At 38.5% G+C, this 25,324-nt stretch overlaps 1 protein-coding gene across 1 annotated transcript in view; it reads right to left on the bottom strand.

Annotated features, from left to right (window-relative positions):
- Nucleotides 1-25,324, bottom strand: part of FREM1 (FRAS1 related extracellular matrix 1) — a 118,346-nt gene that overhangs the window by 60,182 nt on the left and 32,840 nt on the right. Inside the window, 8 exon segments of the mRNA XM_023755557.1 lie at nt 3,306-3,450; nt 6,272-6,494; nt 10,263-10,459; nt 11,773-11,958; nt 13,011-13,205; nt 17,446-17,698; nt 21,224-21,317; nt 23,937-24,149. Of these exon segments, the coding sequence (XP_023611325.1) occupies nt 3,306-3,450; nt 6,272-6,494; nt 10,263-10,459; nt 11,773-11,958; nt 13,011-13,205; nt 17,446-17,698; nt 21,224-21,317; nt 23,937-24,149 (1,506 nt within the window).

Here is a 25,324-nt window from a genome sequence, read left to right as displayed (position 1 = left end):
TGAATTGCACTGAAAGAGACCCGAGGACAGAACTTTGCAGGTAATTTCATTGGGAAGTACTTTCAGGAATAGGAGATAGAGTGAGGAGTGAGAGAAGGAAGGAGGAAGCAGCAACAAAGGGTGTTTTTACTGCTGTGGGGCTGAGTGCTGCTGGGATCCTTTGAAGAAAAATGTGAAATATGCCTCAAATTGTGCTTTGCAGGCTAGGAGGCTGGGATATTTATCTATCCACTGTCTCCCACAGGTCAAAGGCTGTCCCGAGTGCTTCCGCTGTGCCTGAACACCAGCTGGATGGGCCACTGCTGCTTCAGAGAAGCCCTGAGGCAGAGAAGGGAGCAGCACAGTGTGGGCACGAGGGGTAGGCGCTGACAGTGTGCACAGCATGTTCCAGCACCGCCACAGCCGCAATTAGAGGTGGGCTGTGGGGATGTGGCCCAGGCAACCAACAGAATCTACTGCAGCATCCACAAGGAATGTCAAAGAATTGGTGTCAAATGCCCTAACAGGTCCAGTAAGATGAGAAGAGCCAATAGATTTGGTAGGCATCAAGGGAGCAGTTTTAATAAAGCAGTTGAGGATGGATACAGTGGGCAGAAATGGAAGAAGTGAACACGACCTATTCTTTCTTTTATTTCTATATTTATTGTTAAAAGTATTATATATGTCCCCGTTTTCCCCATTGATCCCTTCTAGCCTTTACCAGTCCCCTGCCCCAGGCCTTCATACTATTGTCTGTGTCCATAAGTTATGCATATATGCATACAAGTTTTTTGGTTAATATCTTCCTGCCCACCAAGTTTGAAATAAATGAGAAATGGGTCATCTTTGTAGTTTTAGAATGAGGATACCTGTTTGTAATAATAATAACTAACACTTATGAGCTCTCACTATGCACTAGCTCATTTTTTACATATTTTAATTCACTTAATCCAGGGGTGGAGAACCTTTTTTTCTGTCAAGGGCCATTTGGATATTTATAACATCATTCACGGGCCATATAAAACTATCAACTTAAAAATTAGCCTGCTATATTTGGTCCAACATTTAATTAACTCACCCCTAATGCCTTGTAAGGAACAGACCAAATGATTTTACAGTACTTATATGGCCCACAGGCCACAGGTTCCCCACCCCTGATTTAATCCTTGCAACAACTCTGTGAATAGGATATGTTATTATCCCCATTTACAAAGAGGTTGACAAAGAGGTAGAGAGAGGTTAAGTAACATGTTCAAGGTCATGTTCAAGGTCACACCACCAGTAAGTGGCTGAACTAAGGCAATCTGGCTCCAGAATTTGCTCGCTCAACCACTAACTCTATCCCTATGTTTTGTTAGAAGAAGGAATAAAAAGGGAGAGATTGGAAATGCAGAAGAAAAAATATTATGGAGTGCATTCTGGGAGGAGGCAAGAGGTGACATACCCAAGGACACAGATGGAAGGAAGAGAAGTGGGAATATAACTTCCTCACCGCAGGACAGAAGGAAAGAAGAAAGGAAAGAGAAAGGAGGGATTTCAAAGCAGGGTCAGAAGAGATTTGGTGATTCTGTAGGTGAAGCTATCCCAGGAAGTTTAATAGCAAGACTGAAGCAAGAAATAGTTAGAATTGAGTGTCTTATTAATTTTACCTGTCTGGTCTCAATTTTCCTAATATGGACAATAATATCTACTTCCCCCATTTTGGTGTTTTTAAGGACATAATATATGTGAAAGAATCAAACACACTATCACATAGTAAGCATATATGTGAAAGAATCGAACACACTATCACATAGTAAGCACTTAAGAAACACCAGTTTTCACCTCTTTCAGAAAGGAGGTTTCATCCAACTGTCAGATAGGAAACATATGATTTTTATAAATCATATCAAGGATACCAATCCAACACTCTAGCTAGAGAAGAAATTTCTGTTGGGTACTCTTAGTCAAACTGACGTCTGAGATGCAACCCTCCAAAATACTGTCATCAGTATTTCCCATAATGCTTTTCAAGGGCCTTGCTGGTGGCCCCTAAGATAATAGCAGGAAAGTTGGCAGGGACTTTTCTGAGGCCCTCTTTTCTGCAAAGTGGAGGAGACTTTGGGAGTTTACACACTTTCAGAAAGTTCTTCACTTCCTGATAAAAACTTGGACTCTCTACTCAATGCCTCTCACTGCACCATTGACTACAGAGATGAAGTTGGTCAAAGGGTAGACACTTCTATACACTCAGCACTGGAAAACAAAAATCTAAACTTGTCCACTTCTGTACAGTTGCCAATAATAAGAGAAATGGCTGCAGCTATCCTATATAATAAAAGGGTAATATGCAAATTGACCGAACGGTGGAATAACCAGTCGCTATGATGTACACTGACCACCAGGGGGAAGATGCTCAATGCAGGAGCTGCCCCCTGGTGGTCAGTGCATTCCCACAGGGGCTGCGCCACTCAGCCAGAAGCCCACAAGCCAGGCTCATGGCTGGCAAGTGCAGCGATGGTGTTGGGAGCCTCTCCTGCCTCCACGGCAGCACTAAGGATGTCTGACTGCCTGCTTAGTCCTACTCCCTGGGGAAGCAGGCCTAAGCTGTCAGTTGGACATCCCCCGAGGGCTCCCAGACTGCAAGAGGGCACAGGCCAGGCTGAGGGACCGCCCCCCCTCCCCACAGTGCACGAATCTCGTGCACTGGACCTCTAGTAGAAATATAATTGATAAAGATTGTATCCTGTGATCACACTCTGATCAACTACAGAGAGAGATACTGAGAAAGTCTGCAATTAATAATATCAGCCCAGAATTTTTAAAGAGCTATTATTTTGACATCAGGTGGCAAGAGATGTTGATTCATATGAAGCATAGTAGAGGACTAATACCAAATGATAGAAGTGGCATTGGTATATCTCCCTCAGCCACTCTTAGTTAAAGGTTTGACCAAATCCACAGTGAGGACTTTCTGCAGTTAATAGTATCACACTTTGGTTGAATCTACATATTAACCACACTTTGGTGCATGTGTTTAAATATTTAATATACTGTTCATTTTATACTGTATGTTCAGTCATTCTTAATTGTTTAAAATTAAGTAGAAGTTTTAGAGGGGAAAAAAACAAATAATTAAAGTGCTCATTCAAGAATTGTTAAGAAGTGGTTACATTAACTAACATTTGCACATAAGTTCTAGGTGCCTGGGTAGGTGGGACAAACTGTGACAGACAGCAGCAACAAAAGACTTATTTCTCTCAGAGGACACACACTGCATTTACACCTAGCCTTCCAGATCAGAATTTTATAGAAAATCTGAAGGGGACTCTCTTTAAGTAGCTTACTTGTTCAGCGTGGGTTTCTCATCATTGACTGGGGTGACCTCTACTGAAATGGTCTTAAGTATCTTATGTTTCCCATCTGACAGTTGGATTGTAAAGTCATCAGCAAGGTTCTCTGAATCATCGTGCACATACGTCAACCTCATTCCTGGAAAAAGGGGGAAAAAAGGGAGAAAGTAAATCTTTCTTGTGATTGGACAATTCCGAAACATAGCACAGATAAGTGTTTTAATTTTCAAGCCATCATTATTCAGTGCAACAGGGTGAAATTAAACTGTTTCATGCAGTAAGAATATCCTCTTAGTTCATCTAAAAATTCCTATTTAAATACTTTAGTATTTGATAAAGGTCTATTTAAAATAAATGAGAAAATGACATATTATTTGATAAGCTACATGAGAACAAAGGTGTTGAGGTGCTCAAATGAAATAGAAAATTAGTTCATTACTTGGGGAAAATTATACTTAGATCCCCACCTCAAGTAAAAAAAAAAAAATTCATATGGAAATGCAAAGAAACCCAGAAAGCCAAAACAGTCTTGAGAAAGAACAATTTTGGAGGAATCACAATTTTTTATTTCTGTACTTAAAAAGGTAAGTTATAAGGCAAATGAAATATGAAAAATCTTATTCATAATATGTGACAAAAATAAAACATTAATATTTAATTATCTCTTATACATTGACCTGAATCTATGAAAAAGTGGGTAAATGACATTATCAGGTAATTCACAAAAGGTGAAACATAAGGTCAATAAAAATAGGTTCAGTTTTACTCATCTAAGAATTTTTCAAATCAAGGTAACAATGAGAAACTATTATTGACTAATAAATATGCAAAAATTTTTAAAAATAATATTCATTATTGACTAGAAAATAGGCATGCTTATGCATATGGTAGCAATGGCCATTTTCCCATACAAATATTATAAATGCTCACCTTTTGTTACCAAGTAATCTTATTATAAAAATTTATGCAAAAGAAATACTGAAATGTACACCAAGATTTATGTTATATAAATATATGTAAAATATGCTTATTGATATGTAACTTATAATATCAAGAAATTAAGTTATTTGCATATTTTAAAATAAAAGACAGTTTGTATAAAATCACAGTGTAGTATGTCCATAGAATGAAAAACTGTAGTTAACACAAGCCACGTTTTCAATTAATATTTTAAAAGTAAAAAAGATGCTTAAAATAATCATAAACAGATTGTATAATCTGCTAGCAGTTTTTAAAAATATGTTTTAAGTTGATATTTTTTATAGAGAGAGAGGGAAAGGAAGAGGGAGAGGGAGAGAAACATCAATGAGAGAGAGAACCATCAATTGGCTGCCTCCTGCATGCCCCCTACTGGGGATCAAGCCCGCTGGGCATGCGTCCTGACCCAGAATCGAATGGGTGACCTCTGGGTGCATAGGTCGACAACCAACTGAGTCACACTGGCTGGGGCAATGCTAGCAGTTTTATAAGTTCTATATGTTTAGGGTCAGGAAATGTGTGTGAGACTTCACTAAAGTTAAAAAAAAAAAAAAGTGGTCATAAATGAACCAAAAATAAAAAAAGAGGTGAAAATCTAATCCCTGAGAATATCACCAAAATATTAATTTATATGAACAGTTTTTTATTTAAAATTATTATATAGTGCAAACTTTATACAGTACATATGTAATTATTTACCCTAACAGTAATCAATGAGTGTTATTTTTTAAAAACTTTTTAAGAGTAAAATTTGAATTATTATTCCTTTTTCCTGTGTTGTAAATTTAGAAAAAATATTGTAACAATATATTATATTATTTGTTACACACGGTTTTATCTGGTAACATCACTTAAGCTCCAGAATTTATCTTTGCAATTGATAAAAACTAAGAAATATATGAATTAGCTTTTCAAATTCAAACATGAGATGACATTGTACAACTACTGCAAAGTTAGCCTTGGGGCAGAGAGCCTACACTCTAGTTGGGGAGAGGAAAAATGAAAAGACAGTAGGAAATGTTGATCAAGTGCTAAAATGAGCATAGAAAAGGTATAGTTCGGAGGGCCTACCAAGGAGGAGGACAGTAGGAAACTGGTTCTGAAGGCACAGTGTTGGCAGCCGGCGAAGGAGAGGAAGGACCCTCAGGCTGGGGAACAGAATAGTGAAGACAGGAAGGAGAGAGAGTAGGCCAGTGATGGCGAACCTATGACACACGTGTCAGAGGTGACACGCGAACTCATTTTTTTGTTTGACTTTTCTTTGTTAAATGGCATTTAAATATATAAAATAAATATCAAAAATATAAGTCTTTGTTTTACTATGGTTGCAAATATCAAAAAATTTCTATATGTGACACGGCACCAGAGTTAAGTTAGGGTTTTTCAAAATGCTGGCATGCGGAGCTCAAAAGGTTCACCATCACTGGAGTAGGCAGTGATTCTAGACTCACACACTTTTCTCGAAGATTTAAAGTATTTTCATATATAGAAAATGGGTTCAGATCGATGTTTTTAAACACGTAATTAAAAATATAATTCGGGCTACTATTCCAATATGTCATTTCCTTAAAGCGGAAATTGTCTCCTCAGAGAATAATGAATTATTATATATATGATTCAAATGTGGAAATTTTGGCAGATGAATCTCTTCAAGTTTAGTGCCATGATCTCAATAGTTTTAAAAAGGAACTTTTATTATGACGTTAAAAGCTTGCACTAAAATACCCAAAATCACATATATCATTTTTACTGATGCTCTAAAAGTGAATGAAAACATATTATTTCCTTTTCAATTACCCACTATCTTTAGCTGGATCTTATGCCCTACATTAATCCAGAGCCCAGAGAAAACCCTTGAAAGATAGATGAATAAAGTAGGTAAATGCCATTCTTTTACTTCCTGTTCCTCCGATTAATTTTTGTCCTTTCTGGGTTAAATTATTAAGTCAGTAACAAGCAAATCCAAGTGGAACGTGATATACCGTTCTTGAGAAGCTCCATGGAAAAGTTGTAAACAAGTTCATGCATCTGGCCGGGGTGGGCTGGCTGCTTATGCTGAGGAAAGTCTTTGCTGAACACCCCGTGGACGAGGAGGCCGTGGCGAGGTCTATGAGTGATGCTGAAGAGCAAGGGGTCCTCGGGCACATCCAGGTCGGCTGCATTGATGACGGAAGAATCCAGCTCTTTCATCTGACCTTCACACACCTAAACGGCAAGTCGGAAACGTCAGCTGTGTGCACATTGAAACTGGTCTTTCTTTACTTTTAAGATATCCTATTGCAAATTGTCCATGAGATTTGTGTGTCATGAGTCCTAAATATCTCTGTTTTAACATAACCTTAGAAGATGACAACAAATCGATTAATCTCTCTCACATTTTTTTGCTGAAGATTTCAAAACAGTTTATTCATTTCTATGACGGACAAAAAATTCTGAGTGTGTGTCTCTGTCTGTGTACAAATAAAATTTTGTAATTCAAAAGTTAGGAAAAAAGCAACCAAAAGATGCTTGCTTTCTGAAAGTTACAGAGAAGTTCACTTGTAAAATTGAGTGTAGACAGACCTTCAGATCTTAAGCTGTCATTTTAACCTGCTGGGCCTCGTTCCTTTTACAATTTTTATGTTTCTGTTTTAGAAATGGCACAAATATCTGCTAGACACACTGGGGGTATCTTTTTTGGTGTTTTTAAATTTTTATCATTACAGCAAAAACTTCTGTATTTCTATTGAAACCAACAACAATTGAGAAGGGTCCTTCTGGATGCATTATGGTGTAAATTTCAATCTGGACCCTTCATTTCTCCCCACCCTCACACCTCTACTTTTCCTGAACTACCTTCATCCACTCTCACACCCATCAGGCTTCCTACTCCTCTAAGTACAAACTGAATGTTTTTATTTCATGTAGGAGCTAGTCATTTACAACTTGACTAGCTGTACTTAGCTGTCTTGGTCTTCTCTTAGAGTAAAAATAAAGTAAACAAAGAAATATTTGTTTTATATTTTGAAATGCAGCAAGATCTAATTAAAAAGTGTGTATTGATTTAACATTGCTTATCAGAAATCTGCCATGTCACTGTGCTATATTTTGTGGGGACTATAAATATTCTAACGAGTCAATGTTAGATGGAACTGTGATGGCCTGTCCGTCAATAATTATAATGCCAGGAAGGAAATGTCTAGTGCTATTAAATATGGATAAACAAGAAGTGCAAAAGGGAAGAGGAGACGAGGAATGTCATTGTGGCTGAGCAGGCATTTTAGCCTTAAGATGTACATGGTTTAGATTTGTGAAAATGCCCTTTTTTTCAGCCTCTCTTATTTTTTTAAAATATATTTTATTGATTTTTTACAGAGAAGAAGGGAGAGGAAGAGAGTTAGAAACATCGATCAGCTGCCTCCTGCACACCCCCTACTGGGGATGTGCCCGCAACCAAGGTACATGCCCTTGACGGGAATCGAACCTGGGACCCTTCAGTCTGCAGGCTGACGCTCTATCCACTGAGCCAAACTGGTTAGGGCTCTCTTATTGACTTTAAAGATAGTCTTCCTGCAACCACTTTTCACTGAATTTGCATAAAGAAGAATTACTTGCCATATCTGATACGTGAGCTAAAATTATGTCTTTTTTTAAAAAAGTCTGGCCCTACTTATTAAGGATGAAGATGGCATCACAATTTAATGCACACTGATATAATTATGAAATCATCTTTGATCTAACTTGTTCTTTCCTCCGAGAAATTGAATAAAGCAATCTAAACATATGTTCTAATTACCCTTCTTCAGAGAGCTTGGGATTCCCAGACTCACAATGTGGCAAAATGGTAAATCAGTGCACAAGATGACTGGGACATTTCATTGAAAAAATGTGGGATTCTTTTTTTTGTGCCCATTTAATTGTTTATTGAGATGATAAATAAAAGGTTTAGATCAATATACACAAAATACAGATACTCACTAGTAGATTTAGAAATGGATTATAATAACTTAAACTAAAACCCCAGCTTTTTTCACATTGCACACAACTTGATGGAAACCCAGCTGTCTACAAAATAAACTTTTTGACAAGAAAGCAAAATAAACGACTTTTTAAAAAATCACCTGGCACTTAAAGCCAGCTCTGCTAATAACGCCTGGGGCTCACATCTGTTAGTCTTCAATGGGTTCTCTACGGAGTGCTTGGAGAAAAGGCATGGTTACCTTCAGAGAAGAGCAAGGAACAGTGTCCAGTGGCCTAATTGTTCCAGAAACCTCACCCCTAAACCCTACAGACATACAAGACAATAGAGGTAGGTGTAGAGAAAATGATTTGTAGGTTTTTTTCTGTCTCATAATTATATAGGTGAGCTTCAGAGAAATCCATGTTCCAACGGAAGGAGAAAGGCAGGAGCTGGCACTTAAATCTCACTGGGGAGTGGCTCTCACACACCATTAAGATTCAGTAGAGCCCTGGCCAGTTGGCTCACCTAGTTTGAGTGTCATTCTGTACACCAAAAGGTTGCAGATTTGAGTCCCAGTCAGGGCATGTACCTAGGTTGTGGGTTTAGGTGTGTACTGGAGGCAGCCCATGGATGTTTCTCCCTCACATGGATCAAAGTCTGGGCTCATCCATTTAATCAGAATTGGCTATATATTTGTGTAGATTAAATCATCATATGTAAAAAATTAAAGTGTTTAAAAAGAATTCTATGCTGATATAAAAAATTTTTCAACATACATAATTAGTTAGCCCTTGAAAAGGGAGAATTTCATATTTCACTGTATATGTTTATCAACATTTTGACTTGTTAAATAACATACTTTTTTATTATTATTTAAAAGATAACAGGTGTTATCTGAGGGTGATATTATGGGTCATTTTAACTATATATCTGAATTTTTAAATAAAACCAACAAATGTTATTATATAAAAACAGTTTTAAAACTACATAAATAGAGCCTTGGCTGGTTTTGCTCAGTGGGTAGAGCATCAGCCTGCGGACTGAAGGGTCCCGGGTACAATTCCAGTCAAGTGCATGTACCTAGGCTGCAAGCTCGATCCCAGGCCCTGGTTGGGGTGTGTGCAGGAGGCAACCAATCAATGTGTCTATCTCACATTGATGTTTCTCTCTCTCTCTGTCTCTCTCCCTCCCTTCCACTATCGTTAAAAATCAATGGAAAAATACTGATTAACAACAAAACAAAAAGAAAAAATCTGCATAAAAAGAATGGTTCAAATTTTATTTTTTATTTCATATATATCTAACTATATAAAATAAGATGCCGGTAGTTTGTGAGTCAAGAGTCCTTGCAATGAGCATTGTTGAAGAGGGTGTGGTGTGGACAGACTACCGGGTGCAAATTCCCTATGTACCCCTTACTTCCAAGCTCTATAATCTCAGACCACTTAGTTAACCTCTTTATGCCTCATTTTTTCAGTTACTAAATTGCAATAATAATAGCATTGCTCTAAAAGCCTATTGTGAAGATATGAACACATGTAAAGAGTATGGAATAGTACCTACAACCTAGAACAGCCGTGGGCAAACTACGGCCCGCGGGCCCGGCCCGTTTGAAATGAATAAAACTAAAAAAAAAAAAGAGCGTACCCTTTTATGTAATGATGTTTACTTTGAATTTATATTAGTTCACACAAACACTCCATCCATGCTTTTGTTCCAGCCCTCTGGTCCAGTTTAAGAACCCATTGTGGCCCTCGAGTCAAAAAGTTTGCCCACCCCTGACCTAGAAAGTATTTATCCTATATACATGCAATTATAATTGCATCTGTGCATTTGCTATATGTTAGCAATTATTATCATTAGCATAATGATTACTAGAATATTTTAAGTGATTGCATTACATGGCATTTGTTACTTTCCCTCCCCACTCCTCATCAACTTGATGTGTTAAGTACACCTGAACCTGTGTGAACAGACAAGGTGAAAATAAAGTCAGAAAATGATAAAAGAGAAATAGAAAATTCTGATCTTACAGTAATATTCTGCACCATAAAGTCGGGAACTTCATCATTGGTGGGGTGGATTATAACAGAAAACGGTATCTCCAGGGAGCGGCGCTTCCCATCTGTGACATACACCGTGAACTGGTCGGCTGTTGGTTCCACCCTCAGGTGCCTGGACTGCACATAGTTAACATGCAAAGCCTTCATGTCTTTCCACTGAAACGAAGCTGGAGCACACCAAGAGTAAGCTGGTAAATAAGAAAAGCCTTTTTTCCAAGCTACTAGTCCTTAATCCTTTAGCCAATAGACTATTTCTTAGCAAATCAAACAAGACATCATGGCAGTTGACCTAAGTATCAGCTCTCAGGGGCTGCAACAAAGACTATCAGCTGTCGACATAAAGACGGATATCCATAAATCCTACAGAAGGGGTAAAATTTGCATGGAAAACAGAAGAGCCATAACTGATAACTGCTAGCCAGGATGGGTAGGGACTTCATGACCATTCTTCATATACTTAGGTCAGTGAAATCTTCTCTTGATTAAAACCACTTCTGTGTGAGCAGTTCTTGTCATGCTTCATTTAAAAGAGGCCATTTCTCTGCCTTTATCAGAAACTAAGGCAGTCCCTGTACCATCGCTGTCAGATGAAAAAGACAAGGAGTCAAATGTTTTCTAAGCCAGGTGCTGAGTTAAAAGTGTGGGCTTGGAGACCACCTAGCCTTTACAGACTTACCCTTCCTCTCCTGGGGCCTCAATTTCTCATTTATATATTAATTGTCTACCAATAGAGGGTTTAATCAAGTGCAATTTTTAAAAATATCAAATAAAAGAAAGTATTAGAAAAAAAGAAAGGAACCATCTCTTTCAAAGTCAATCAATCATCTGCATGCTTGACATCCATAGCAAGCAACTGGTTGGACTGAGTAGAATTAGCTGACCCGCTGTTTTGGTATTTTGACACTGTCTTAAGTCAGAGAAAAATGCTCTATGTTGTGCTCTATGTTGTGCATTAAGTCACAGGAAAATTGTATAAACTTTAATGCAATTAATCTACCCCTGCAGCTTTACTGAGATAAAATTGACATATAACATTGTGTAAGTTTAAGGTGAGGATATATATATATATATATATCGCAAAATGTTTGCCACAATAAGGTTAGTTAACACATCATTCATCTCGCATAATTAACATTTTGTGGTCATGGCAGTGAAAACAGTAAAGCAGACTCGCAAAGTGACTTTCAAATATACAACACACTATTGTTAACCACAGTGCCCATGCTGCACCTTAGGTCCCAGAAATTATTCATTCTCATAAGTGACATTTCCATTTATTTTGAAGTAAACTAGCATGCATGGGAAATCTCCAAGTTAAAATGAAAAAATACTAATATTCAAAAGTATCAGCTGTAACAATTCCTCAAATGTATATGGTGCTTTGAACATTTTCGAAGTCCTTACCCAGTTATCGAGCATAGGATGGCCGGTAAGACCCATAAACATAGGTGAGTTACTGCTAGTCATGAAACTGACTTACCTATACTTATGCCCATATTGCTTTTTTCAAAACCCACCGAAGGGAGGGTGTTTTCAAGGTAGCCAAACTGGGGAGGAGAAGTCAAAACAAATTCCAAGTCATCTGCTGCAGTGTCAGGGTCAGTGGCCGACAAATGGTTAATGGTGAGGGCTGCTGAGAAACCCTCATCTACCACGAACATGGTACCTGCATGCAGATAATAGCACAATTATGACTTAGCGTGCAATCCTCCCATCAGAATAGTGAGGACAAAGGGAGTGATTGAAATTCCAATTCACATATACTTCCATGGGAGATGTTCATTTTCTTCAGCATAATTCTCCTTACAGTGAAAATATTCAGGGGTAATGGGTGGAATTTAATTTGACTTACGGAATTATATTTTTTTCTTGTACTAGCAAGCCAGACAATAATGGAACGACAGCAGAAATGCTAAATGCTCCAGTTTAGCCCTTCAGTCATTCTCAAGGAACTCTGATTTCCCTTGTGTCTCTATAGACGTGACAAATGAAAATAAGAATTGCCAAACTGTTTTAATGATAAGGCACTAAATGTGGTTTATGTACTCTTCAAGATCAGTTGTTACCTCTGTTTGTCAGAGCGTTAATTGCCTGCAAGCTATTATGAATTGCTCATAACCAACGTTTTTTTCATGCCTGGTGCTTAATTATTCTGCAGGGACAATGCTTTCTTTCCAGAACATTGCTTGGGAGATGGTTTGCAAATTACAATAACATTCATACATATGTTTGTATTTTTTTTCTGAGAGACAGAACATATACATAACGCTTATGAAGAGATGACTTTCTAAAAAGCAAATAAGGTTAAATATATATAAATGGTCTCTCTGGTATACTCATTCTGTTCTGATAGAAATTATTATGGGTAAAATAAATTACTCTCTCTCTCTCCAGAAGGCAAATAGTATTTTCCCATGTGAAATAAAACCAGAATAATTTAGGATTCCAATGTTGTCCTCATCCCAACACCCCCCACACACACACACACACATTTGCATGCTCTCTCCATTCAGAATTATCTAAATTTTTAAATAAATAAATTATTTTCCCCCGTAATCTTTTACAGATTTGGGATTTTCCACAAATTTGTATTAAGGCAATTACTGGAGGCAATTCTGTATGGTGGTTTTCCATTTTGACTGTATGTGCATTATTTCACTGAACATGGGCATGGGACTAGGTGAGATAATAGGACTTTGACAGAAAACCCACTGTCACCTATTGCGAGTGAAGGTGGTTGGTTGTCCACTGGATGCACTGTGATGTTGAGATCATATACTGGAAAGGACGCATGAAGAGGAACAGATGGATGAGGTCCATTGTAGCAACAGCCATTCACAAAAGGGCCTGCTTCTTCATCCGAAACCACTAATGTAATGGTGTCATAACAGGGCATCAGGCCAATCTCACCACCTGGAAGACACAACTGTAGCTGAAACCTGACTTTTTAAAAATATAGAATACCTAGGTATTCTACTCAAACCCCTTCTACGGGCACAGGGTGTCAAGAAAAAAAAAGTATGTGGCTAAAATGCAAAATTCCATTTTATCACTATGAAATCAAATAGAGTTGTGAAAATAATGCAAAAATGCTTGCCCATCTGTTGCCTTTGGTGAGATCCCTGCCAGACATCTCTCACCATATGGAGGGGCAAAAGGGGCTAACGAGGGCCTGACAGTTCACAAATGATCAAGGAACAGACACCAAACTAGACTAGTGATGGTTTCATTCTTCCCTCGTAATTGTTTAGACCACATCAGGAAGAGCAGAAGGCACCCTTGTCCCTGTGGTAATTGTCTGCCCATCTGCATTAACCACCTTAAATGAACAACCATCAACCACATAGTAGTTCCAAGAACTAGAAGAACACGGATAGGTGAAACACAAAGATAATCCACATTCTTGTCATTTGTTTTGGCATTTTCCTCATTATAAAATAGCCACGATGTTATCAAAATAAGAACAACACCTGGAAAAGAAGTGAGATTTGTTTTCATTTTCTTTTTACTCTTTGGGGTTTACACCAATGAGTTTCAAAATGCCTACAACTTAGGCAGTGATGGGGAGAGGGAAGATCAGATAATTTATCGGCGAACAGGACAATCCACTCGGGTTACTAACTAACAGCACTGAGGTAGTAGTGTTCAGCATCCAGGGGACAGAAATGCTCACCAGATGTGCTTTGGTAATACTCATGCATGGCTTTGAAAGTGCCAAAAGGGAAGCAATTAGGTTTGAAGTTTTAATGAGAGCTAGAGCACAAAAGATCAGGGACGGCATCGCTGTTTCACAAGACACATTGGTCACATCTATAGAATACTATGCTTGGCATTATTCTCGCTATTTTAAAAAAACACATTAGAATAATGGAGAAATTATATTATTGAGCAACTAAATGATTGAAGGACAAGAAACCAGTTTTAAGAGAAAATAGAGTTGAAGTTGAGAAAATTAGAATTAAACAACCAGCTCTGGCTGGGAAGGTCCGTTGGTTCGAGCGTCATCCCAATATGCCAAGGTTGTTGGTTCGATCCCCAGTCAGGGCACATACAAGAATCAACCAATGAAGGCATAAATACGTGGAAAAACAAATTGATGTTTCTCTCTCTATCTCTCTCCCTCCCTTTCCTTTCTTTTCCTTTCTCTCTAAAAATATATCAATAGATTTTTTTTAAAATTAAAATAGAATCAAACAACCAGCTTCAACCTTAGGAAAAGTAAAAAATAAGAGGCCGGGGACCCTTTCCCCCTCCCCACGTGGGAGTCCGTTCTGAGGGACTCTTTCCCTCTCCCCATGTGGGAGTCTGTACTTGTTCTTCAATAAATCCCCACCTTTGCTATAAAAAAAGAGGCCTATCATCCTTTAATATACTTAAAAGATAAATTGGCTTAAAATATATTTATTCATCATTCACTCAATAAATATATATTGAATATTTAATGTCTACTATGTGACAATTAGTGTTCTGGGTGCTTCAGCAGAGAAACAAAGACATTTTGAAAATGTCAAAAGACATTTCAAAAGAATGTCAAATGTCACAAGACCTACCATGTGTCAGGCACTGACACGGTCTATAGAAAAAGAGATGCAAATTTACTTAAAATATCACAGATGTGTGTATCTATGAAATGGAATGATATGAAATTGCCACTATTGAGCCAATTTTTACCTATTATCTGGAAAACACATATATCTCAGTCTGATTCTGTACAAAGCACCAAGGGTGAAGAAGATGAGAGTACTGGCTGGGGGGAGGGCACACATGCCAGAGAAAGTCAAGTGTAGTACAGTCAGTAACTGTAATTTCAATATAATGGAAGTATAGGAAACATGTCAAAAAGAGCTGGAAAAGTAGCCTGAGCATTAAACCAGAACTACAACACAAGTGGAGGAATTTTTTACCCTGAAATAAAATATAGTCTAAGGACATGATTTATACTTAAAACTCTTAATCATAGTGAGGACAATTTTGAATGATTTCATGTTTAATAATGGGAGAATAGCAAATTAATAATGTATTTTATATCATAAAATATTATTTATTAAGTTTATGTTTATAGTAACTTTATAACATTTAATAAATATTTTAAACATTTTAGAGATGTTTAAATGAAAAAGGTAATCTATAAAACTGGACATACAATACAATTGCAACTATGTTAAAAATTGTGATTAGAAAATAAAATACTGTAATAATGAATTGTTGAACTTTGATAGATAAACAAGGTGATAGGTAAGTTTTTCTAAAACTTCATGATACTTTCCAAGTTTTCTGCAGTAAGAATGTATTATTTTCATAATCATAGAAAGCAAATAAAATAATGGTGACAAAATCATTCTCAGGTGGCCTTTATAATCACTGTATGTAGACAAGAGTTAGGTCACTGAAACTAGATCTTACAATATTGTCGTTTTTTATACAGATCTTAGCACAGCGCTAAATAATTACCAATTGAGTAATTGAGTGAATGTTTCGTTATAAGGAAACATAACACTCAAAAAAGAAAATACCTTTTGAATATAGTATTTCTGCTAACTTAATAACATAGCAAAAAAATTCATGAAATAATTTGCCCCAATGTCCTACTAGGTCTTATGAAAAAAATAGTTACACTCCCTTACATGGCTATCACACTAGAAGAGATTTATAGGCACGTATCCCTGGTGTTTAGCACCTGGAACAGGGCACTGGAAGAGAAGACACATTCAGCTCACCCTAATTCATCTATGCTGCATGAGCCTGCCAAAGATGTTAAAATTATGTTGTAAATGACAATCGCTGGTCTTTGGGTCCCTCTCTGCCAGTCTATTTGAGATCAACTGGGGAAATCACAAAGAAATACCTAGTTATGAATATTTGAGAGATATTGAAAGACATCCAACACCTGGACAATGCTCCCTGAGAAAAGGAAATAACTAAATAAACCTTATCTAAGACTAAACGCAAGTGAAAAGATAAGGAAATATCATTTAAAGAAAACAATTGTCTAGGAGTAAATAAAATGTGCCATACTAACTAACATGAGACTACTGGTATCCTAATAAATCATTGTTTTCCAAAGTACATATAAAAATGTTATTTCCAAATATTTTCTCCCATTTCCAAATTAATTCTTAGCTATATCAATCCTCCCTCCTTGAGTTCCCTACCCCCTCACTGCTTGCATTCTCTATATCTCTTCAAATAAGAAAATGATTTGAATTCTGATGCCTCTTATTTCCACTACTAGTCACTTGGCCTACATATCCAATTGTACTCCCCCCATGGAATATACAGGTGAGAGAGGCATACGGGTGATAAACATGAAATGGTAACAGAGACAATGGAAGGACGTTAGAGGAAGCATACAGTGTCATTGCTGAGGCAGTGCCCTCAATCCGGAATTCTGAGGAAGTGCAAGGGGTGATGAAGTACAGATGCATCACACTGTCACTTTTGCATGGGAGTGGGTTTGTCTACTCATTTAAAGGAAAAGATATTCCTTTGTAGCCCATAGTGCCCAGTACCCACAGTGCCTAGTACTGTACCTTGCAGATGTCAGATGGCAAATTAATATTATATTTATTTGAATATTTTACCTGGGTAATGATGTAATGTGATGCCAGAAACATAAGCATGATGCTGATCAGTAAGTGTTTGCTGCATCTCTCATCTGTGTCCATCACTGTTGTGACTGCAGACAAGTTACACAAAGCCTAAGACTTCATCTTCGCTTCTCAGAAACTCAAAAGGCAGGCCGGTTACTTCTTAGCAGCTAGAGTGGTCAGTAAAACTTTGACAATTAATAACATTTCTGTTATGATGCTATGATTTATGAACCCAGAAACTGTGATGGTCAAAGAAAGACATTGTCCAAAAGGGGGTGATGACAAGCCCAGAGTGAACGGACGGTCTATGTGTGAGCATCATGAACAGAGCAACAATAACACTTGCTCTTTTTCTACTCTGAAATGCATTCTATTACCAAGATCAGCAATACTTCTAAGGGTGCTGAGCTTACTGAACAACGGGATACAGGCTGCTGCTGCTTCCTTTTCATGGATGCCGTAAAACTGTTAGATCACTGGAACCCATAGTGGGGAGTGGGGTTAAGACTCTGTCACATTACTGACATTCCTTCTCTCAAACTAGTCACAGCACCGTCACTTACCCGTGTGTTTGTAGGTCACAGCCCCTGAGATGACATCTCCCTGAGAGAACTGATCCACTGTGACTCCACCTTTCCTCACCACCCCGTGCTGAGGTTCTCCAGAAATCACAAACATCAGTTTCAAGTCATCACTGTCCGCATCGGTAGCAAAAATGTATTCAGAGGTGATGACCACCTCGTCGCCCTCTGAGCAATGCATCTGAGGGCTGAGGTCAGGCTTCAGGATGGGTGGCTCATCATTGACGGGGAGCACCTAAGTAGGGAAAAAAATGCATGTTTTCAAGAAAAAGAAAGCAATGACAAATGGCCCAACTGGTAACACATAGCTCATAGTCAGAATGACAGGCATTTTCAATCTTCCAGGCACATGAAACAATAGCCATGGAATTAGGCCAAGCAGTTTGTATCTTTTAACTTTCCCCACATGAACCATCATGCAAGAAATGACCCACCTGAGAGACATTTGAGGTAGGAATGGGAGAGTACAGTTATGGTTTGGGACTCAAATATCCCATTTGTTTCCAGGCAGACAAAATATAAATGTGATATAAAGCATCCTTCACCAAAGCCCCTGTCCTCCTTCATTAAACTCACGCGTATTCTAGAGGAAGTCTGGTCCTCACGGCCTGATGCATTTACATTTCCCACATCCAAGTTATTTATACTTCAAATTACTTGGTGATTACAAAGCTTTCTTCTACCCTCCACTTCCTGCCACCCAGGAAGTTTCTCTGGACTTACAATAAGCAGCAGCTGCACGTCAAACATTTTCAGTTAAATCTGAAACTCCATAACCATCAAATCAATGCCAGGTTTCAGCTTGACAAAACATTTTTCTCTCACAGTCATGAAAATAAAACTCCAAGTAGGAGGGAAAGAAAAGCCACATGGGCTCACACTGGCTCTCAGATTTTAAAAAGATGATGGGGAAATTTGAAAAAGCACGTCTTCTAAATGGGAATGAAGGGCATTCCTCCTCTGAGCTCACAAGGGCAGCTTGTTGTATGCTGCATGTTTATTTATCAAGTCCGGCCCCGTGAATACTCCCAACCCTGCATTTCCTTCCCCCATGCTTCAGCCAATGGGATCTTTTACAATCTGGCCCCCATCAAGTCCCTGCCCTGTGAGAACCTTCCATGGCTTCTTCCCAGTGCTGCTCCTAGGATGTCTTTGACTTCATCTCATGCTATGGGGTGCCTTTGCCACTCCACTCCATTTCACCCCAAAACACTGCATTCCTCACATCTCAGGTCTTTGCACCATCTCTGCATCTGCTCTCTGCCCCTTGGCTTGGTATGCTCTGCCCCCAGCTCTCTGCTTGGCTACCTCCTCCCCCAGATTACATGTGAATTTCACAGGGAAACTTTCTTGAGGACTCAGATTCATTTAGGAACTTCTATTATTTACACGCTTTTAACACCCCATTTATTTGTAGAACACATGCATCTTATATAATAAAAGGGTAATATGCAAATTGACCCTAACAGCAGAACGACTGGCAATGACTGGTCACTATGACACACACTGACCACCAGGGGGCAGATGCTCAATGCAGGAGCTGCCCCCTGGTGGTCAGTGCACTCCCACAGGAGGAGCTCTGCTCAGCCACAAGCCAGGCTGATGGCCGCCAGTACAGCGGTGGTGGTGGGAGCCTCTCCTGCCTCCTCCGCAGCACTAAGGATGTCCGACTGCAGCTTAGGCCTGCTCCCTGCTGGCAAGTGGACATCCCCCAAGGGCTCCCGGGCTGCCAGAGGGATGTCTGATTGCCAGCTTAGGCCCAATCCCCTGGGGAGCGGGCCTAAGCCAGCAGGCAGTCATCCCCCGAGGGGTCCCAGACTGTGAGAGGGCATAGGCCAGGCTGAGGAACACCCTCCCCCGCCGAGTGCACAAATTTTTGTGCACCTGGTCTCTAGTATTTTAAATAATTAATTATGTCAGCAATAATCTTTTTAATGTCTGCCTTCATCCCTTGCCTGTAAGCTTTGTTTGTCTTGTTCATCATCATATCCCAAGCATCTAGCATAGGACCTGGCAAAGAGAAGACACTAATTAAATATTTATGGAATAAATTATTGTAACCATGTATATTTGCACCAATTATCCTGCTAGTTAAACAATTGTGCAACTCTACAAGAAGTATACATGAAACTGTGTTGATGCTCTCCTTTAATGGATAGAGGGATGGGGTGATAGAAACGTAGCCTTGTTTATTTAATCACAGGTAAAAACACGTATGCAATATTCTATTTCCTATTGGCTTATTAGGAAACAATATCTTTGTTCAAATCCTCTGAGTGGATTCATTAAAGACCCTCTGTATTATTTTTCTTGACTTGATCAATGAATCTCACTAATATATTCATGATGATCATCCTGCAGTTCACAAAATAGCCTCTGCTTCAAATGAATAATAAAATCCAAAGGCAACAGAATTAAAACTTCCTCCTAGATAAAAAAAACAATCATATGCCAAAAAATTGCTTGTGCCTCTGACTGGCTTTCAAAGGTCATGCCCTTTTGTCCAAGAAGACACAATAAACACATTGTTTTTCCCCAAATGTACTGCTTACTGTCATCAATAAGAAGATGGTCATCAATAGAAAATAGGTTGGATTGGATTATTTTCCCTTAAAATTTGCTTTTCAGAAAAAAAAGGTAACTCAGAAAAGTTTTCTATATATAAAAGTCTGCCAATAAAAACTAACTTTTCTTATTGAAGCTGAAATAACATGCTGCTCTTCATCTAGACCCCAAGGCCCTCAGGAGGATTAAGTGGGAAAATGGAAGAAGGGGTTCTGCATGGTGACTGGAAAGATTAGCAACATGAAAATTATAATCACATGGTAAGTTACAATCGAAGCAGTGGTGAGGAGGAAGGAACACTGGCCCAAGTACCAGACAATGTCAGCCCAGGTCTACACAGTCAAGATAATGACTTTGGGCAAGTCATTGAACCTTCTTGGACCTGCATTCCTTCACCATAAAATGGGGAGAATTCCTTCCCTGCCTACTTCTTAAAACACTAGATGGATGTGATCATTCTTAATTATTAACTGTAAAACATCGTACACATTATTATTATCACAAATAATTTCAAATCACAAAGATCTGACAAAATTCAAACAGAAGTAGGATACAGCATAGTAAGGATATTCAGTGACTCTTCCAGGAGCATGATGAGTCTTTTTGAAAACCTTCCTTTGTCACTAACTATAAATACCTGCAAATCCCATGAGTTATGCTTATGGACTTGGGTTGTCACCCAACAGCGAAACTTGGAGGTTCCCATCAGGCCTTTGGGCATGTGCTCAACCTTTATGTGCAGATTTTTCTTCATTTGTCAAAAGGGGGACAATAAGCCTTTCAAACAGACCGCAGGCAAATTCACAAAGGGGCACCACACATAAACAGACACAGCTTCTTCCCCACTACAAAGAAAATCCTAGTGATACTAGTCTACCCTGCCCAACCGCAGGTTGAGGGTTACAGCTCAACAATATTAGAAATAATTTATATGTAAAATTAATTGCTTTTCAAGTTAAGTATATGGATTTGAGGTCAGAGCAGTTCAATGTTTAAATGGACTGGAGAGAGAAACAGTGTGCCCATTTCACCAACACAACTTTGCCCTCTATTGCCTGTCCTGAGACATTCACAGATGAAGGCAGCCATTCTCTTCTTTGGAGTCTCTGTTTTAAATTCTACCAGGGACTCCAAGCAGGCTGCCAAACCAGATGCTCTACTTCTATATGAACCAGGAAGGAAACGTTCTACCCACCTCAATGTGCAGAACAAATTCTACTGAATTGGTGCCGTCTGTGACCTCCAAGAGTACGTCATCCTGAAGTGTCTCAGATCCATCGTGCTGATACCTGTGGGGATGACATTATCACTAGGAGAGCACACTGAGATGCCTGACACAAGAGTTCGTCCATGGCTTTGGCCATATGCTTAATCAATAAGCATCAAAAATGCAGTGGGAGACCTTGGAAGATGGCGAGGTAATCATGAAGTCACAGATTTAATCACTCAAGGGTCCATGAATGTAAAATTGCTCCACGCTGGAAAAAATGTGTTACATGCATACATAATGTCTTCCCAAATCAAAAAAGCAGTCCTTCAGCTTGCCACTGTGACAATGGGAACTAGTCTATTTACAGAAAATACTGGTTGGTGCCAGGGGGATGCTGAGACTGAGCAGTAGGCAGGTAAAAGTGGGACACTGTGTGGATTTTCATGATTTTCCCTCCTTCCCCACTTTTAAGACTAATCCTTATGCCTGTGCTCTGATCTATTCAGCTCTTCTCTCCAACTCTGATCTATGAATTAGTTTTTGCTTCTCTCCTGCCATTTTCCCTTTTCTATTTATTAGCTCCCTTCCTCTCAATCTATAAAAAAAATCAGACTTAAAAATATTTTTCCTTGGTCTAGCCTTGGCCTCATTTTCCTTTAATTCTCAGTCAAATGTCTTAAAGAAATTGTCTAATCCTAGACTTTCCTTTTACTCTTCAGACCACTGTAGTGATACAGTAAGTTCTAAACAGCTGTTGCATTGAGCCAAATTTCTAGCTTATCAATGATCTGTTTAAGATACATAGGAAAGAAAATAAGACAGGAAATTAAATTAGAAGCCGGTCACAAAGTACTACACATTGTATGACACCATTTATATGAAATACCCAGAATGGGTAAATCAATAGATTGGTAGTTGTCTAGGGCTGGGAGGAGAAAAAGGATGGGGGTGGTGGCGGCAGATAAAGGGTACAGCATTTCTTTTTGGGGTAATGAAAACATTTCAAAATTGATAATGGTGAGAGTTGCCCAAATCTATGATTATACAAAAAGCCACTGAATTGTACACTTTAAATAAGTGAATTGTGTGTGTATGGTATGTAAATTTTATCTCAACAAAGTTGGTTAAAAAAACAAAGTAGAAAAGAAGTTGCATTAAAAATAGTATAGTATATTGAATGTGTGTGTGTGTGTGTGTGTGTGTGTTTTATTCAGAACTAGTCTCCCCCATACTCTGGCTAGGAACTCATGTTTGGGATTCTATTCCAGTGGTGGAGAAGGTCCCCCTCCCAGCCCCAGCATCCCTCCCACAAGCTGCCTCCTTTACTTTATTTTGTCATGCTCCCTGATGTTTTCATCAAAAATAGGCTGATATGAGATAATGTGCTAAAGCTATCTTACCATGCTAAACTTCTAAAAGGGCCAAGTAGGTCTAGGAGTACACATCCAAAAGCATGTCTATGAAGTCAAACAGAACTTCTTTTAAAACAAGACTCCTACATACTTTCAACAATAAAGGGGGGAAAAACTAGACTCTTCCATGTACTAGCTAAGTGACCTCAACCTCTTTGGTCCTTAGGTTCAACTATAATATGAGAATAGAATCATCTACCTTGTCAGGTTTGACTGATGTAAAGATTAAATTAAAAAACATAATTGCAAGTTTCTAGAAGAACACTTGAACTACATATGCTGGCAAATATTGGTACTTTTATTTTTCTACCCATCATTCACACCCTAGTAAGAATTACTTAAACAGCTCTCTAACATGAAGCTAAGAGCTGAGATCTCAAAAGAAAACAAAATCTTAATGAGAACAAGAGTAGTGAAAAGAGATAAAGATATTGGAGACTGAACAACGTAAATAAATTAAATTGTCAGATTAAATTGATCTTCTTGTGTACAAATCCTAGTTCCTAGTCAATATTCAAGTGTGGAACTAAGCATTTGATGTTTAACACCTTCTACTATACTCTATCAAAAAGGCCAAAATTCCTATCTATAACTTGAACTTGTGAGAAATTAACTAGTATGTTGCTTTTGTTTTTACAGATAAGGTGTGTTTTTTTTTTACTAGATTTTGTAAAAAGTTTCTTACAGAACCTAAAGACTAGGTTCAAGGTAAGGGGAACTACTGTAGAACCATGAGGCAGGAATTGCTCTGTCTGTGTCTGTCAGAGAGCCAAGTCCTACTCCACGCCATACCTACCCAGCCTACCCTATTTGTTTGCCTACAAATCCCCTTCCCAGTAGAATATAATAAAATTTACACTGAAGACATTGTTCAACAGAATTCTATCCCAGAGTTTCCAGGGTTATGAAATTGACTTTTCTTAAAGCCAAGTTCAATTACGTAGATTCGCCTTACAGATGATTTCACTCTATATTCATCTAGTTTGACTGTTATCTCTTGCAATATGTGCAGTTTCAGCAAATTTAATATTCGTGGTAATGAATTTTTGCTGTTTAAATACCCATAAAATCAACCCCATTGTTACAGCAAGCCAAAGGGAAAGAAAATGCCTGAAGAAAAATTAAAATTTTGTCATTTCTAATTTTCAACTGACTCTTAAAAGTATTAAGTGGCATGAAAGCACTTCTGAATGAATTGGACAAACTTCTTTCTTTTCCTCTGCCTCACCATTGATCCAGATGGGAGCCAAAGCGTGTAAAAGAAAAAAGCTAGGAAATGTACTAACCTAACTTTTAAGGCATGGAGGTCTCCCCAAGAAAATGTGCACCCTGTGCTCAGAGGAAATCCATTCAGCTCCACCCTCCCGTGCTGAGGCAGTCTCTGCAGGAAGAGGTAGATACTGTCTAGTGTTGTGTCCACATCGGAAACCAGGACGTGCTCCGTGCTGATAACGCAGTGACCGCCCTCAGCCACTCTTAGGGGGTTGGTGAGTACCTGGAAATAAGGAAAGCAACATTGAAAGCTTTGTTCCATGCAGTATCCCTGAAGAAAGAGCTCGTTAAATCAATAAAAAGTTTCAGTACTATATTCACCTGTTAAATAATATTTTAAGAATGTGGAAAAGGGGTCAAGCTCATAGTTAAACATCTCAGCTGAAAAATGTGATTTACTAAATGTTTCTGATTCTAAGCATGGATGGATCTGAAGAATCAAGGCAAGTCTGTGGAACTGAAATTATCTACATTTCATTTATCCCAGACCCTATAGAGTAAAAGCAACACACTGGTTACTATCAGTGGAGCTAACGTGAGAAAATAATAATACTTATCACCATGTCCACACCTACCATTGTTCGACATATATACCTTAATCTACAAAACAATCAAAAGCTTTATCAAATTCCCCTAGAGAAATCACTCATCTCTTTCTTTCAACCTAAAAAAATCTTAAAGACTTGGGAAATTGGAGTTTTTAAACACCAGTTATAAAGAGTATCTTAAAGATGAAAATGGGTCGGCCCTGACCAGTTTGGCTCAGTGGATAGAGCATCAGCCTGCAGACTGAAGGGTCCCAGGTTCAATTCCGGTCAAGGGCATGTACCTTGGTTGCGGGCACATCCCCAGTAGGGGGTGTGCAGGAGGTAGCTGATCGATGTTTCTCTCTCATCTCACCGATGTTTCTAGCTCTCTATCCCTCTCCCTTCCTCTCTGTAAAAAATCAATAAAATATATTTTTTAAAAAGATGGAAATGGGTTGAAATTTTAAGATTCCATAGGAAATAGATAAATAGAGTTATCCAAACATTTGACTTAAATATTGAAGCCATCAAGATATTTTTATAATCGAAAAACTCACTGCTCAACTGACTAATAATTCATTTGTAAATAAAAAGCAAGTTAGAAGGTATAGCAAGTAATGTTCCATAGTCAAGAAAGTTTAGAAAAATGTTACCTACAACGTCTTCACCTTGGAGCTTTATAAGGCACAGAATACAGTCAATGCTCTGAGATCCTACAGTAAGAAAAGGTTAGGTCTGTTTAACCTGGCATTTTCTCAAGTTTGTATTACTACCCAGAAGCAAAGCAAGCAGATCTGGTTGGGCTCTGAGAGCCCTCACAGATGACCTGGGTGGATGCCCTGCCCTCTGAGGACACAGCCTTCTCCATGGGAGCA

The sequence above is a fragment of the Myotis lucifugus genome, unplaced genomic scaffold (genome assembly GCF_000147115.1).
Source record: "Myotis lucifugus unplaced genomic scaffold, Myoluc2.0 scaffold_79, whole genome shotgun sequence".
Lineage (NCBI taxonomy): Eukaryota > Metazoa > Chordata > Mammalia > Chiroptera > Vespertilionidae > Myotis > Myotis lucifugus.
The sequence above is the reverse complement of the archived record's forward strand: the minus strand, read 5'-3'. Positions and strand labels throughout refer to the sequence as shown.